Raw genomic sequence first — 16,383 nt, forward strand, 5'->3', positions numbered from 1 at the left:
CTACTCTGGTCTCAGAAACAGACTGTTGAGAACAGTCTTGACTGCGTGTGATCTTGAGGAAGTCCCCTTTTCTGCCTGGGACTGTTATTTCCACTGAAAAACGAGAGGGTGGAGTAGTGATCTTCTTTATAGCAACGTTCTATGATTTACAAGATCTGTGATCTGTGAAATGAAAAGCGGGACACTGAAGGGGCCAACAAGATGGGCTGTGCCTTTAGGAAAGCGGATCTTCAGTTCACTAAAGATTTGCTGCTCCATATCCTATGCCCCATCGGATAGGAATCCAAGGGCTAATAGGACATAGTCCCACCATTAAGATGCCTGGCCTGATGGGTCTATTGCAGCCCAGTTAACAGTTGCTTAAAGTACAGTATAGGTCAGCGCAGGAATATGTATGAGGCACATGGTAACGCAGAGGAGGAAGGGTTAGTCCCATCATGTAAGTGTGTTGGGACAGAAGGGAGGGGGACACAGTGTGTGCAGAAGCACACCGAGAAACTGCAACGTGCTGAGTGAGGACTGAGAGGGTAGGTGGTAGGCTCCCAGAGTGTGGAGATAGGTAGGTCCAGGGAGCCCACGGAGTCATATGCTGAGGAGCTTGGACTTTACTCCTGAGAGCAGTGGCATTAGCAAATCACAGTTACATTTTATTTTTAGAAAGATCATTTTCGCAGTGGGTGATGGAGGAGGGGTGATGAGGTGAGGTGTAGAGACCGGTTAAGAGGCTTTGCAGTTGTCCAGGTGAGAGACGATGGGCACCTGGACCTACAGTATTCACGGCACAGTTGGGGAGAAGCTAGACAAATCGGAGCTATTTTAAAAATGCAAAGCCAAAGGATTGGGTGGTTGATTAGATGAGGGAATATAAGATGAGACTAAGGGATTTATTGGAATGGATTGAGTTGCCAAGTATAAAACGGTGCCACTAAAAATGACAGGGAATTTGAAGTAGTGTGGGAGACATACTGCCGCTGGCTTTGGGTATGTTAAGCTTGAGGAGTCTCTGAGCCAGGAGGGAAGGTCGAGCTCCTTCCTTCCTTTTCCGAATAGCAGTCCCAGCCTAAGTCAGACATCCTTGGGCCGGACTCCTGCGGGGCCCAGCCAGGGATAAAATCCTCCAAAACCTCACTGGAATTCCTGAGCTCCACATCCTTCAAGCATATAAGCTCCGTACTGAAAACTTCCTGGAGCCTTTTTCATAGGAAGAGAGCGGATCATGGACTTGCTTTTTAAAATCAGATACGGACTCCAGTGGAGCAAATTCTCCTGACTCTTGTAAGCACCTTACTTTTTAAAAAGAAACCATTTCCTGCGGAGCAGCCTCTGGCCTGACAGGCTCTGGCTCCCAGGTTGGCTCCAGGAAGCCCCCATCCCCTTAGGCAGCGGCTTTTTAAACGGTGAGGTTGCAGCCAGGTCCCCCCTGGCGGCTGGAGAGAGCCCAGATCTTGCGGGGGCTGGACCCTCTCCCAACCATCACCCCTGGTCAGGTGTCCTCAATGCCGAGACCAGACCCCATGGAGCCCCAACTCTTTCCCAAACGACAGGGTTCGGATGCTCCTCCGCTCAACTCGAATCTCCAGCGCTCACCTGGCGGTGGCAGGGCCGGGCACGTGGGCTCGGGTACGGGTCCTCCGGCTTTTAGGGTCCTCCCCGGGAAGGGGACAAGCCAGGAGGAGGTAGGCTGGACCGCCACCTCGCCAGCGGCAGCCAGGGGCCAAAGACAGGGGCGCGCCCTGCGTCCCACTCCCACATTCGCAGGACAAGGTCAGACTCCGTCGTCTCTGCTCCGCCCCCTCCTCACGCACCGCCCCGCAGTCACGCCGATAAATTCCAGGAGCAAAGGGCGGCACGATCCTTCCCGCACCCCTGCGGGCCCAAAAGCAGTGCAGTCCCAAGCTTCCCCTGCAGAAGCCGCGCTCCTCGCTCCGTCCGGAGGTAGAGGGGGCGCGAGAGAGCAAGTGGGCGGGCGTCCCATCCTCCGCAGCCTCCTCCAGGTCCCGGCGCGCAGGGTGCGAGCGCTGCGCGGCTCCGCGCTGCGCACCGCGGCCCGCTCGCCGCCTGCCCCCTGCCCCCTGCCCTCGCTGGGCCACGTCCCCGGGTTGCGGGTGGAGGGCTCGGAGGCACTAACGTTACGCTGTTTCCGGTTTTCCAGCAGGCTCTGTTTCCCCTCCCAAGGCGGCGGCGGCGGAGCGGCGGAGCCCCCCAAATGGCCTGGCCAGATGCGGCAGGTTTGCTGCTCAGCGCTGCCGCCGCCGCCACTGGAGAAGGCTCCGTGCAGCAGCTACAGCGACAGCAGCAGCAAGAGGAGCAGCAGCAGCAGCAGCGAGAGCAGCAGCAGCAGCAGGAGCAGCAGCAGCAGCCACAGCAGCATCTCCCGTCCCGCTGCGCCCCCAGAGCCGCGGCCGCCGCAGCAGCCGCAGCCCCGCAGCCCCGCAGCCCGGAGAGCCGCCGCCCGCTCGCGAGCCGCAGCCGCCGGCGGCATGAGGCGCGACCCGGCCCCCGGCTTCTCCATGCTGCTCTTCGGTGTGTCGCTTGCCTGCTACTCGCCTAGCCTCAAGTCAGTGCAGGACCAGGCGTACAAGGCGCCCGTGGTGGTGGAGGGCAAGGTGCAGGGGCTGGCCCCGGCCGGCGGGTCCAGCTCCAACAGCACCCGCGAGCCGCCCGCCTCGGGTCGAGTGGCGCTGGTGAAGGTGCTGGACAAGTGGCCGCTCCGGAGCGGGGGGCTGCAGCGCGAGCAGGTGATCAGCGTGGGCTCCTGCGCGCCGCTCGAAAGGAACCAGCGCTACATCTTTTTCCTGGAGCCCACGGAGCAGCCTTTAGTCTTTAAGACGGCTTTTGCCCCCCTCGACACCAACGGCAAAAACCTCAAGAAAGAGGTGGGCAAGATCCTGTGCACCGACTGCGGTGAGTCGCCCCCTCTCTCGGCCCGAGAAAGGGGGGAGGGGCGAGGTGGTGGAGAATGGGGGTGGGGCGGGGAGGTGCTGCAGGTGCCCGGGCCTGGCAGCGCCCGACCGCTGGGGGTGGGGCCGCCCCTGGGCAGGGCGCCTGGCACGGGTGGGTGAGGGGGTTGAGATTGGGGAGAAAGAGGGTAAGGCTCGAAGTGTGCCAGGCGTGGGGAAGGGCGGGGGGGAGGCGCTGGCCTCTGCCAGCAGGGATCTGCGGCTGATGTATGGCATGTGGGGCTGGAAAGCTGCCATCATAGCCCAGTAGAGGCAGGAAAAACGGAGAGGTCCGGGCGGTGCTGGCCCGAGGCTCAGTGAATCAGGAGCGGCTCTCGGAGGCCTTGCCCGCTCTGCTCCCACGGGCCTGCCTTGGCCGGGCTGGCAGGGTCTGCAGGAGCAGCTGGGCAGGCTCCCAGGCTGCGAAGGCCTCCGCTTGCAAGTTCTCGGGAATGATGGCCCCCGCCCCCTCCTTCCTCTCCCGGGTTCCCGGGTCTGCTCAGCCACACCGCTGGCGCAGGCAGAGTTGGACTTTTTCTGCTCCTGTTTTCTGTTCTCCATGTGGCTCAGGTTGTTTTCTCCATCGTGATTCTCTCAGTCATGATTGCCTTCTCTCAACCTCCAGGACGAGCGAGCAGACACTTCTCTGGGCTGTCTCTGGGATCTCTTACTAGGTCTGTTAATAGTGATGACGATGAAATAGAGTAACTTCTGCCCAGTGCTGTAAGTTCAGCTCTGACATCTTACTGGCAGGATGTGTTGACTGCATCGCTCATCTTCATGATGTTGGGCGCTGCACAGGAATGCAGGTGGTGAGAAACCAAACACGGGAATCTGTACTTCTGTGCAGCTGGGGATGAGGTCTCCCATGTCAAAAGTCAAAGAAATGTCCCTTTAAGAGTTCTTTTCTTCTTGTTTCCTGAATCTAGTACTTACTTCTTCTCAGGAAGATATTTTAAACCAAATTGTCCCCATACTGGAGTATGTGGTGTTAGCTTGTCTTCTGCTTATTGATGTTGGGGTTTCATTTTGCCCCAACTAAGGCTGAATTTGATGCTTGTGGTGTGACCCTGAGCTGTGTAATCACTGAATTGTGGTAGATGCCCTGGACTGTCGTAGCAGTTGGTGTGTTTACCCAGTTTACTGATTCTGGGTAGTGTAACGAGGCTTTGAGTAAGTAGCAAAGAATGTGGAACAGCTCATTGGAAGTTTTGCTGCCTTCGTCTTTCTAGATCAGTGCCTTTGGCTTTTGGAAGCTTCCTTCCTCCTGGCTCCCCCACTATCACCACCACCCCTGTCCTTCAAAAGACAATTTTTAGTTAGTGATGGGAGTATATCTAGGCAGTAATTTCAACTGTGATCACTTTACTTTAATTAGAAAAATCTTGCAGTGTCTTAATAAGAAGGGAAAAACATTTGGTGATAACAGCAGTTTCTCTCTCTGACATTGTTCTGTAGGATATTGTTGACTGATCATTAATGTTGGTTTTATGTTCTAAAATGTTTTATGATGACAAGTTGAGACCAGTTAAGAATTTTTAATTTTTTATTCTGCTAAGTATTTTATCTGAGATCCCCTGGGGAGCTCTGGAACTGTATTATGCAGTGGGAAATAGATAGTAAAAACATTTACTGAACCTTGTCCAAGGACAGCTTCTGTTTTGAATTTTGGTGAGTTGCTCCTGAATATGCACAGGGCACATTGCCAGTCTCTTCCACTGAGACCCGATGGTAATTGTCAGATAACCCCACAGAGTAACTGGCTTCTCTACTTCCAGCACACCCCCAACCCTCAGTTATATCTTGTTTGTTTTAGTGAGCATTTAAGAGTTTAAGAGTTGAATGTGGAGATCATGAAGATTTGGGTGTCAGAAATGTAGTCTGCTTTTAGGTTATGATCATCTGGTATGATTAAAATAGCACGTGTGTAGTACAGCTCTCAAAAAAGATCAATTTAGGACTGCAATCACTGCTAAAGAAAAGGCCCTGACACATCACAAATTATCCAGGACCAGGAATGGCATGCAGGTAACCATTTTAGAATGAATGCAAAAATATTTGCTTTGAATCGATAGTAAATAGATACATGTCAATTTTGGGGGGTTATATAAGGGGAGTAGAAATTAAAGGACATAATTGTGAGAAGAAACTTGTGGAACTGGTGATAATATGACAGAAGAGCATAAACTGAATTTTCTTATTTTCTACTATGTGGTTAAAGAAAACATGCCCTGGTAATGGTATATTAAATAAGGAAACAAAATCATCCTAACTAACCACAACACCTTCCTTGTGCTCAGCAGGAAATAACTAACAAATTCATTTTCTGTTTTCTATCTCCAAAGAAAGCCCTCTGGGCCTCAGGGTCATTGGGAACATTTTCTCCTTGGAGCACATTTGCCCATTGCAAAATAGGGAAACTGGCATTCGGGGACTGTCATCATGGCCGTTATATTGAGCAACTGTGGTTGAATAGTTACTTTGTTTAGCCAGTTTCAGCTCTGAGTGTGTCTGGGTTCTAAAAGGTGTGGTTCCTAGGGAGATCTAGAAAGTTGTTTTGGTGGGCCAGGATTTCAGGATAATGTACTATGTAGAGGGAAATATTATGCTTGAAAGTTGGCACATCCTCAGTAGCATCAACTCGGGGGTCACGCTGGACCCCTTCTAAAAGGTCCTCATAAATGGCTAATTTCACTGCAACTGAAATGTTGACTCGAAGCCTGTGAGGCCCTCCTGGAATAACACTACCTGCCAGAGGGGCATTTTTACAGATCTAATGTGTATCATTCATCCAAAATGACTACCTCTGTTTATAAAGACTTGAGTAAAATCTTTGCATTTCTAAGAAGATTGCGTACATGGAGGAGTTTTCTGAGCCTTCTGTAGAAGAGGAGAGGAAAAATAGAAAGGAGGCTCAGGGATTAGCAACTCTGTACACTGCTATAAAAGTATCCTGTTCCTCAAGTAATCCTCCGTTTTTAGCAATGGTTGCATATATAACTTGTTGCTGTCATATATATATACACATATATACACACACACATATATGTAAATGTGAATTAAAGCTGTTTTCTTATTGAATAGACATAGTAGATAGCATAAAAAAAAAAAAGATCATTCTTCCTTTGGGACTTTCTGATTTGTAGTTTTCTTCCAAAGTATAGTGTACTTTGTTGTTGAAGACAGAAAAGGTATATTCCTGGGGGATGTCACATTCTTTAGGGTCATTTGAAATTAATTGGGTGCTTAGATTCACATAATAGAGAAAGGTGGTCCACAAAATTCAGTATAGCAAAAATGACTGCATATTTTTAAAATGCTGTTTATTTAAAGAATCTTTTCTTCCCCAGCCAGCTGGAAACCCAGCTGTGCTATACAGCCTGAAGATGGGAAAGTGAAACTAGATTAGAAACTGACCAGCCCTAGTGGTGAGGAGTACACGTCTTGGTTATAGATTTAGGGTAGAATTACCACCAGAATGTCATTAATTCTTTCAGTGGCTGCTTTCCTCAGCGGACTGTGATTTTTGGAGGCAGGAACCATATCTTATCTTTGAGTTCTTTTTTATTTATTTTTTAAATGAGTTTTTAGAAAAATTTATTTGAGAGAGAGAGAACCATTGATTTGTTGTTGCACTTACTTTTGCATTCATTGGTTGATTCTTGTCTGTGCCCTGACCAGGGATCAAACCCACAACCTTGGTGTATCGGGGCAGTGCTCTGCCGAGCCACCCGGCCAAGGCTGTGTGGGGTTCCTGTTTCTCCTTGCTCTCCTGCCCTCACAGTGGATGCTGCCCCTGGCTTATCGTAGGACTCTCGTAAGTGTCTTTTGAAAGGATGAAGTCAAGTGAGGTTAAGAAAGCAAGCCTCCGAGAATAATACTAAAACAATCTTAAATTGCAGATCTGTGACACGAAGTACTGTGCTGAAAAGCTGAGTCTGATGATAGCCTTTACCTGTGCAGTGGGAACCTTTCTTCCAAAGGAGTCATTATCAACCAGAGTACTCAACCACAATGTGCTTAATCATTGTGTTGATTAGCGTTAATGGGATTTGAGCAGTGGAGACTAAAGGTCTCGCTGGAGAAGAAAGACCCTCTTTTCTGGAGGGTAGATTACCACTCCCCCAATCCTCTGTTTAGACAATAAAAGGACTATCAGTTTGAATTAACAAATGGCAAACTAGAGAGAGTGGTGATTTAACTAACTGGGTGATTAACTTCTCAGTCCCAATCCTCTTTACCATCTTTTATTATTGAGGACATTTTAAATTCATTTCCTAAGAGCAAACACATCAAGTTAGTTTTTTCTTTATAAAATTGTGTTTATATTTTTGAATATATAACACATTTATATAGCTCAAAATGGTGAAAAGTCTCCCTCCCACTCTGTCCTCAGCTACCCAGCTCTAAGGCAATTGTAAAATAACATATTACTGAAATGTATATTTCTCTAAAAGCAGAATGCTTTCAAAGTAGTCTTCTATCTTTTTTAACAGATGGAGAATGTTAATTTTGCCATTAGCTAATTTTATGATAAATTCTTCCCGTGTAATAAATATTCCTTTTAACCTAATCCAAGATCTCAACCAGTTAAGTACCCTACCTCACAATGATAACCCTCAGGTCAGGAGTGAAAATTCCAACTTACTTCATAGATACTTTACCTTTAAGAAGTTTTCCACGACAGTGACTTTTGTGAGTGAGTCTTAATCGGGATGTTCAAAGGATGAAAACCAAAGGTTTGTTCCTGAGCTTTGGGGCTGCAGCTGTGCCCATACAGCAGTTCCTACTGTTTCACACTCTTGCTAATCTCACAGTAGCATCCACGTGGGAAATCACATGATTCCATATATGGAAAGAGAAAAATCCACGGTGCCTGATTGCTTTGATTTTCATTTAGAAGCCAAAGACCCCAGTTGCTAATGAAGAGCTTGACTTTTGACCATATTGCTGTACAGCTGGTAAGATTCCAGGGGAATTAGCCCCTCAAATACTAGTTTCAAGTAGCGCATTTAAGGTAACTGATTTGAATGTAGTGTTAAAATGTCAGAGGATCAGGGAATTGCCATTTGGATAAAGAGGGAAAGCGCAAATATGCAAATCTAAACAGTGAGAAGTCTTAACCCTCTAAATCCTTCTGGCTCATGGTATGTGGCAATTTTGACCATTAATTTGGAAAAGGAATGATGATGTCAGTATCAGTGAAGTCCCCACCTGTGCCGTCTTCAACTGTCTGTTCCTGGGTTGTCCTTTTCAAGGTCTCAAGTGTTGTTACACCAAAGGTGAAAAATTTCCCCCCAGATTTTGAGATTGGTTGGATATCTGTGAAATGGGGATTTTTGTCTTACTTGTTTCTAGTGAATGAACCCTCCTCCCCCACTTGATTGTTGGAATTTGTACATAGAAATGCATGCAGTTTATGAATTTCAAGAGATGATATAAGGAACTCTTTAGAAAACTGGGGAAAGCAGATGAATTGACTGGTGGAAGTACTAAGTTATGACAAGTTTGACAAAATGATTGCCTTAAGTGAAATGAAAGTCGAGTCCTTTAAAAAGAACAGCACACAGGTAAGTCGTGGTGAGCTAGAGCCCCACGTGGGGCTGTAGGAACTGAGGCAAACCTGGAGGGTCATTAAAAGGCATTCGGATGACATGGAAGAAGACATGCTGGACTCAGGCAAAGGCTGGGGAGCTTTTGCTAATTGGGGGTCAAAAAGACAGGTTTACACGGACTGAGGTCATTTGGTGCTGATCAGCTGTGATTTTTTGGTAATTATAAAATGAGGTTAACTTAAGGGACCTTCTTTCTCTGGCTAGTTGCTGCCTGCAGTGTGGCATACGGGCTTCGTTCTACAGTAACATTCCTTCCCAATTTGTAGATGCAGTGAAATCCAAATAGCCTCTCCGGGGACCTTCTCTGGGACAGAGCCTGTTAGCTCTTCTCTCTGCCTTCGCTCAGGACCTCATTGTGCTGCTTGCCTCCTGGGGTGGGGCTGGAGGTGGCTAACATTCCGTTTACCCTTGCAGACCTCTCCAGAGTGGCCGAGGCACAGGCTTCCCCGCAGGTTTCTGTATTCTACTAGCAACGTCGCCCCCCAAGATGTGATGTTCGGGTTACTTTGTATTTTCTCTTCAGAAACAGAATCCTAAAAGGTCCTCTTTTTCTTTCACAGATTTCCTGCCCTGTGCTGAGGACATTGGCTTCCCCTCCTCTTTTCATTCCTGCTCTGTTTATACAGACTGAGGATTTGTCTTTGTCTTTTAGGCTGGGATGTTTTACTTGGTCTTAGTCTTGATCTTGGTCCAACTAACAGAAGCCAAGCTGAACTAACATTCCTCAGAACTGAATGAATGAAAGGAAGGTCACCACATGACTAAATCCCTGGTCCAGCCCATGGGAAAGTCAGGATATCATTAATTCAACTGTGACAGTGATGTAATTTGGTATCCCAAAGCTTTCTCTCAATTCCATCTTTCACATGTTTGCTTCAACAAATATTTGAATATTTGCTCTTTGTCAAGAACTAGGAGCCTTAGGGAAGTTGCATCAGACACAGTCCTTGTCATCAAGGAGCTTACAATCTAGAAGTACAAAGATAGAACAGTCATTCAATGCAGAATATGATGACTGCCATAGGATATACCGACATAGCGCTTTGGGGAGGAAGGGAAGAGTCACAAAGGGAAGATTATACCTGGTTAGAGGATTAAAGAAAGTTTCTTGGAGAAGTAGTATGAGATAGGATTCTAATAAAGATACATGAGGTGGGGGTGGCTTAGGGACCAAACGAAATTGACTGATTAAATCTATTCCATTTGGAGAGAGCTATTCCATTTGGAGAGAGCAGTGTTCTCAGTAGCAGAGGGATGTGTTTGTAGTTCAGAAAATACCCAGGAGGAAAGAGAAATGGCAGGTATTCCTTATTTTTTCTTATTCTTGGTGTTTTAGTATTTATGGCCTATATTGCTTATATGACACTTATCATTTAATGGCATGCATTAAATTTTAGTTATTTTTTGATAGGTCAATATCTTATCTCCTTCACCTTATTGTAAGATCTTTGGGAGCAGTAACTTAAAATATGGTTAAGTAGCCCAGCCAGCATGGCTCAGTAGTCGAGTGCCAACCTATGAACCTGGAGGTCACAGTTTGATTCCCTGTCGGGGCACATGCCCAGGTTGTGGGCTCGACCCCCAGTGGGGGGTGTGCAGGAGGCAGCCAATCAGTGACTCTCATCATTGATGTTTCTCTCTCTCTTTCCCTCTCCCTTCCTCTCTCTGAAATCAATAAAGACATATTTAAAATATATATTTGGTTAAATAAATGATTGATTAATGACTATTACCAAGAAAGAAGGGAGTGAGCCCTTTTGCTTTCTCTACTGACCACTTATGCCCTAGACAAATTTCAAGGTTCCTCAAATGACAGCCCAGGCTAAGTGACAGACCAACCAGGGAAAGCATCTTGAGACATTTTGATAAAGGACAGAAATTTTGCTTCTTGGTTATGTTTCAGTTCAGTTTTCTTTTCCTTGATAGTCCATAGTATTATTTCCTTGCAAGTAATCCTCTTTTCTCAAGTTTTAGAATTATCTCTAGGCAGTTTTCCTCATACTTTTCAATATTTTGGCCTGTGTTTCCTTTCTGTCTTGGTTAGTTAGCATTCTGCAAATGTCCAGTTTCACTTGCTATGTGAGCTTTTTGGATATTCCCCATTCTGGTCTCTCACTGGAATGACCAATCAGACTCTGTTACTCTGTGCCTCAAGCTGAATAGCTTCAGAGGTAAGAGGTCTGATCAGGTGTCTTCTATGGTAAACAGAGGTGGTTGTATGTTTTTGCCTAGTAGGCAGCTTGGGGGTGTTTGGAGGCCAGTTATGGTTCTTAGATTTATTTTTTTATAAAAGGGTAGGGAGTGGGAACCCAGTGCTTCTTCATGTCTCTCTTTAAGCATATCCACTCTTCTGCCATTTCCTTGAAATGAGGCATTTTCTGCCATGTGTGCTGGGCAGAAGTTTCCCGTGGGGGTTGTCGGGGGTTCTCTAGAGGGAATTCTCTTCTAGCTCAGAGCTCCTAAGGACCGCTAGTCCTCACCTTGCAGAAGGCTATGGCACTCAGCTTCCTCAAGTTAGGGTCCCTTCCACTGGTGCCTGTGGCCATTAGTATCACCCCAGTAAAGTACCCCACCATATTTCTTAAACCAGTAATGGATTTCACAAGCACTGCCCAATTGATGGCTCTGTTCTGGAGTAACTTTGTATGGCTTTAGAGAGGAGAGTTTATTTACTAGTCAGGATGAAACAAGTACGTTCGTTGATGATCTCTCATGTCTGGATTTCTGTCTCTGAATGAGAAAAACCAGCAGGGCTGTATTCTGTGCAACTTGCCCAGCATTGTTATTGGTTGATTGGATTTCAGCGGGGAAACAATAACAAAAAGAAGAGTTCTTTAAAAAGGAAGAAAGGAGTCTCAGATCAGGACATGATCCTATTGTCACAGGGTGAATCCAAGGCCCATTAGTGAAGAGTTTCTTTTAAAGAACACTGGGACTTCCAAAGGCAGCTGTCAGACGGTTTACTCTTAGTTGGTTTCTTTCTTTTCTTTTTTTTTAAAATGTCTTTATTGATTTCAGAGAGAGGAAAGGGGAGGGAGAGAGAGATAGCGACATCAATGATGAGAGTGTCATTGATCGGCTGCCTCCTGCACACCCCCCACTGGGGGTCGAGCCCGCAACCTGCGCGTGTGCCCTGACCTGGAATTGAGCCTCGATCTCCTGGATCCTAGGCAGTTGGTTTCCTATTTAGAGTCTGTTCATATGGGTGGTTTTATTTCTGAGAACCTTTTACCTGGGACTGCACCTTTCCCACTTTATCCCTCCATGCTCCCCACCTTCCTACTTAGGGCTGCTGTCATACTTGCTTTTGTTAAATGTAACAGCCATTCCTCAGCCCCCATTCCCAAGAACCAGAGGAGTTTCCAGAAATTTCTAGTACAAAGTTTCTAACTCTTCCTTGGACTTTAGGTCTGACAAACCTCGTGAGAAGGAAGGAACAAGGCCCGGGATAGGTACCTATGAGGGTGGAACCACATTTGACAGATCCGACTGTTCCTCTCAGGTCCAGTTCTTTTGGACAAAACATGGGGTTTTTCCAAGAAGGCCTCTCCCATACATACTCCCAAGTTTCATTTTCTTTCTTTTGTTGTTGTTGTGTTTTTTAAATTGGTTTTTAGAGAGTGGAAGGGGGAGAGAGAGTGATGTGAGAGAGAAACATCAGTTGGCTGCCCCCACTCCCCCGCATGTGCCCTAACCAGGGATCAAACCCGCAACCTGGGTATGTGTCCTGACCAGGAATTGAACCAGCCACATTTTGGTGCATGGGATGACGCTCTAACCTACTGAGCCGCATTGGCCAGGGCTCCATTCTCATTTTCAAAAGGGAGTGCTTTCTCCAAAAAGGCTAGTAATACTCACTGGTCTCTTACACACTGGTCAAGTACTGACAATAATCCCTTTCAGATGACACCTCCGAGGCTCAGCCCAGATGATTCAGGCCAATACTGAGAAGATCCTAGAATGTGGAGCCAGATGGTATCATACTCTGGGCAGAGCAAGATAGCACCACCTCTGAGAGAAACTCCTTGCTGCTGGGAAAGAATCTAATTTGTAAGCTAAAGGGAGGCACATGGGTGGCCCCAGATTGGGAGGGAGCTCGCTGTCTTTGTTTCTTATGTAAATTATCTGAGTAGGTTTCCACTGTGCGTGGTATGCACTCAGCTAACAGGGCAAATGGGAGCTGAAGCTGAGACTGGTTCCCTTGGGAATACTGTTTTCACTTCTGCTGGTTTTACCCCGGCTTCTACCTTTGCCTACACAGTGTGGGCTCTGTGCTTCTCCTGTGTGGTGTCACAGCCTCAAGACCTCTGATGAATGGTCTGCCTTAGGCCCAGAGCTTGTACAGAGTAAAAGTTAAAGGCATTGGTTCTAGGTTTGTTCTGTGAAAGGGTCACTTGAAACTAGTACAGGGAGCTGTGTCCAAAAGAAAACAAGTTTGGTTTGATGGTCTTCATTGGGCCAGGGTTATGAACCATATCTTTTTAAAGAAAAATACAAGAGTTTGCTTTTCTCATTTCGGAAGCTAAATAACAGCCTAATCATTCTAGGTAGGGATAAGTCTCATCATTGTGAGAGGAGAACAGAAAAGGACAGTTGTGCTGCTCTGTCCACATGACTCAGGGTACTCTAGCAGACATCACCCTTCCTCCTATGGTTCAAAGATCCCTCCCCTTGAAAGAGTTTGTTACTGCCCTAGCCGGTTTGGCTCAGTGGTTAGAGTGTCCACCTGAGGACTGAAGGTCCCAGGTTCGATTCTGGCCACAGACACGTACCTTGGTCCCTGGCCCTGGTCGGGGTGAGTGCAGGAGGCAACACATCGAAGTGTCTCTCTCACATCGATGCTTTTCTCTCTCTCTTCCTTCCACTGTCTCTGAAAAGCAATAGAAAAAATATCCTTGGGTGGGGATTAAAAAAAAAAAAAAAGAGTTTGTTACTGACAGCTGTGAGTTCCAGCGAGGGTGTCTCATGGCTGACTTGCACTTGACCTGGTCACTTCTAAGGACTGGAGCTGGTTTGTGGATCTTTCCACGAGCTCCTCCAGTAATGCTCTCCCCCTCCCCCTCCCCCTCCTTCACAGGTCACGTCGCCACTGGCTCATCTTCTTTTCTTAAATCAGTTTGTCTTTCCACTTATTCATGGCTTCAGCGGTTGATTCTTGCTTGTGCCCGACTGGGGATCGAATGCGCCACCTTGGCCTTGGCCTATCAGGATGACGCTCAGACCCGCTGAGCTACCGGGTCAGGGCCTGGCTCTTCTTGACTGCCTCGTAAAGGCCACAGTTCCTAAGGGATGGTCCTTGGTTCTCAATTTCTGTACGCTGTTTTAAAGCTTCAACTCTACAGAGCATAGTGGTTCAGACTGCATGCTCTGGAGGCAACTTTGAAGGGTGAATCTTGGCTCCATAACCTTGGGCAAGTTAATTAACCTCTTTGTGCCTCAGGTTCCCCAATTGTAAAATGAGGCTAATAATAATACCTACCTCTTAGCATTGTGATAAGGAATCACCGAGCCACTCCCTGTGAAGTGCTTGGAACAATACCTGCCTATAGAAACCATTTAATTCAGACTAGCTGCAGTTACTATTATTGTCATGTCTGCTGGTGGTGGAAAGACAATGGTTTTGGATTCTTTTATTAAAATCCTGACTCTGTTCTTTACTAGCTATGTGAATTTGGGAAAATCCCCTTAATCTTCATGAGTCCCAGTTCCCATTTGCCCATGGCACATCGTTTCAGTTATCTATGGTCTCATAACAAAGCACCCCCAAATGCAGTGGCTTCAGATGGCAACAGTTATTAGTTATTATTTCTCACAGTTCTGGGGATTTACTGAGCCCAGCTAGGAGGTTTAGTGTCTTTTATGTAGTCTTAGTCAGATGGTGGCTGACAGACAGTAGCTGAGACTGGATCATTTCAGTTTCCTTCCTGACACATCTAGCAGTTGATTCTGGTTGGTTTTCCTTTGGGAGCTTAGCTGGGGCTGAGGCCCAGGGACCTTGCCTGGGTTTCCTCATAGCTTGGTGACAAGGTCCCAGAGTGAGCATCCCAGGAGAGGGCCAGGCCAAAGCTGTATTGCCTTTTATGATCCAGCCTCAAGTCACTAGCATCACTTCCACCATGTTCTTTTTGTTAGAAGAGAATGAGTACTGCCTGACCAGGTTCAAGGGGAGCGGAATGAAACTTAACTTCTTGTTGTAAAGATTGTCAAAGAATTAGTGGACGTGTTTTGAAACCATTACAGTTGGCCCTCTGGTCACAAATTATTTATATTCCTCACTGCCTGGGAATAATTCTCTACTGTTCTTTGTCCTACCCCATGGGCTCTTGGTTTTGCCCTCTGAATTATCTTTTCTTTTTCATAAAAGTAGCCTGTGTTTGCAGCTAAGGTTTCTCAGCGTCCTGTGTTCCTTTAGGTGATGGTTAGTCAGATGTGGCCATAAGAGGAGACACAGGGGAGGAACAAATAAACCAAGTTTACTATATTCACAAGGGGTCACTGCATGCCACATATAGTCACAGGGGAAGTACCAGGTTTCGTTCAGGTGTCAGAAGACAGAAAAGGGGGGCATTAAGTTAGTGTCTTTATTGGGGTTTCCTTGGGGAAGGCAAGGAGGGCAGGGTGACAAATTAGGATTGGCTAATTTGAGTAATTTTCTGGTGGCCTCATACTTTGTACTGGGATGATTAAGGGTTAGATTAGAGGAAGTATGGCTCTGGATTGGTTAGTTTGCATATCAAAAGCATGCTTCTGCCTGAGTCTTGCTCTCTTTAAGAATTGGCTAGACCTGAGGAGCAGTCTCTTCCCAGAAAGGATTTTTTAAGATGTCAAAACATCTTAATATATAGAAAATAAAAAGTATGTACAGTACACTCAGCCTGCTTCCTTCTTGTAGAAGTTTGGAGTCCAAAGCTTCTTTTCATTTTGTATTGCTTGTTCCTTTTAGTCCAAGCCGGTAGTGTTCCTGCTAGTACACTTTTAAAAAAATATTTGTGGTTTGCCTATGAATCTTATCGGGGTTTACTACCTTAGACAAAAACCACATTTTCAAATCTTATCAAAATAAACTCTACCCTGAGCTCCCTGGGAGGCTGCTGAGGGACATCCTTCAGATTACTGGAAACGCTTTTCTTTGATGGGAAGGACCTGGGAGGCACCTCCCTTGGATCCTTAGAGGGCCTTTTGTCTGTCTCAAAGATTCTGAGGCTTTGCTTTTGATCTTTCTGAGATCTCAACAAAGGATACAATCCAGAATGTCTCAACCTGAGCTCATTATCTCCTTTCCATATTCCATTCTGTCTAGGCTGACCAACTTAGATAACAACATTGACCTAGCCTTCCAAACCTCAAAGTCATCTTTGGTTCCTTTCTCACCATCATCCTATGTGCAGTGTATTGGCAAGTCATGGCAGTTTTACTACAGCAAAATTTCTTCAATTCACTTCTTTTCACTCATGATGCTGTAGTTGGGAACCTATTTCTTACCTAGACTGCTATAGTAGCTGCTGAATGGAACCTCCTATTTTCAGAGCCTCTGCTCTCTTCCAGCTATAGTGTATTGCTGGAGTTAGCTTTCTAGAGCAAATTAATTATCTCTCCCAGCCCAGAAATCTTCAATAGCTTATTCTTACCTATAGACTAGAGTGAAAACTTTCACATGTCATGCAAGGCCTTTCACAATTTGACCCCTATCTGCCTTTAAGCCTTTAGCCCACTCTGCCACACTTACCCTTTCCTGTAGCAAAAATGTACCGTTTTGAAAATGTCAAACACCTTTTCCATTTTTCTTCTGCGCGTTCTGTTTCCTTGGCTTGGTGTGCGCTCCTTCCCTT

General features: G+C 46.4%; 1 protein-coding gene across 5 annotated transcripts in view; it reads left to right on the forward strand.

The window, feature by feature from the left end:
* Nucleotides 1-2,219: 2,219 nt before the first annotated feature.
* Nucleotides 2,220-16,383, forward strand: part of NRG2 (neuregulin 2) — a 175,226-nt gene continuing 161,062 nt past the window's right edge. For all 5 annotated transcript variants that reach the window (XM_087815924.1, XM_087815925.1, XM_087815926.1 and 2 more), the window contains exon 1: nt 2,220-2,904. In XM_087815924.1, coding sequence (XP_087672050.1) covers nt 2,220-2,904 — 685 coding nt within the window. The remainder of the gene's footprint in view (nt 2,905-16,383) is intronic.

The sequence above is a fragment of the Miniopterus natalensis genome, chromosome 4, assembly GCF_054644295.1.
Source record: "Miniopterus natalensis isolate mMinNat1 chromosome 4, mMinNat1.hap1, whole genome shotgun sequence".
In the NCBI taxonomy this organism is placed as follows: Eukaryota; Metazoa; Chordata; class Mammalia; order Chiroptera; family Miniopteridae; genus Miniopterus; species Miniopterus natalensis.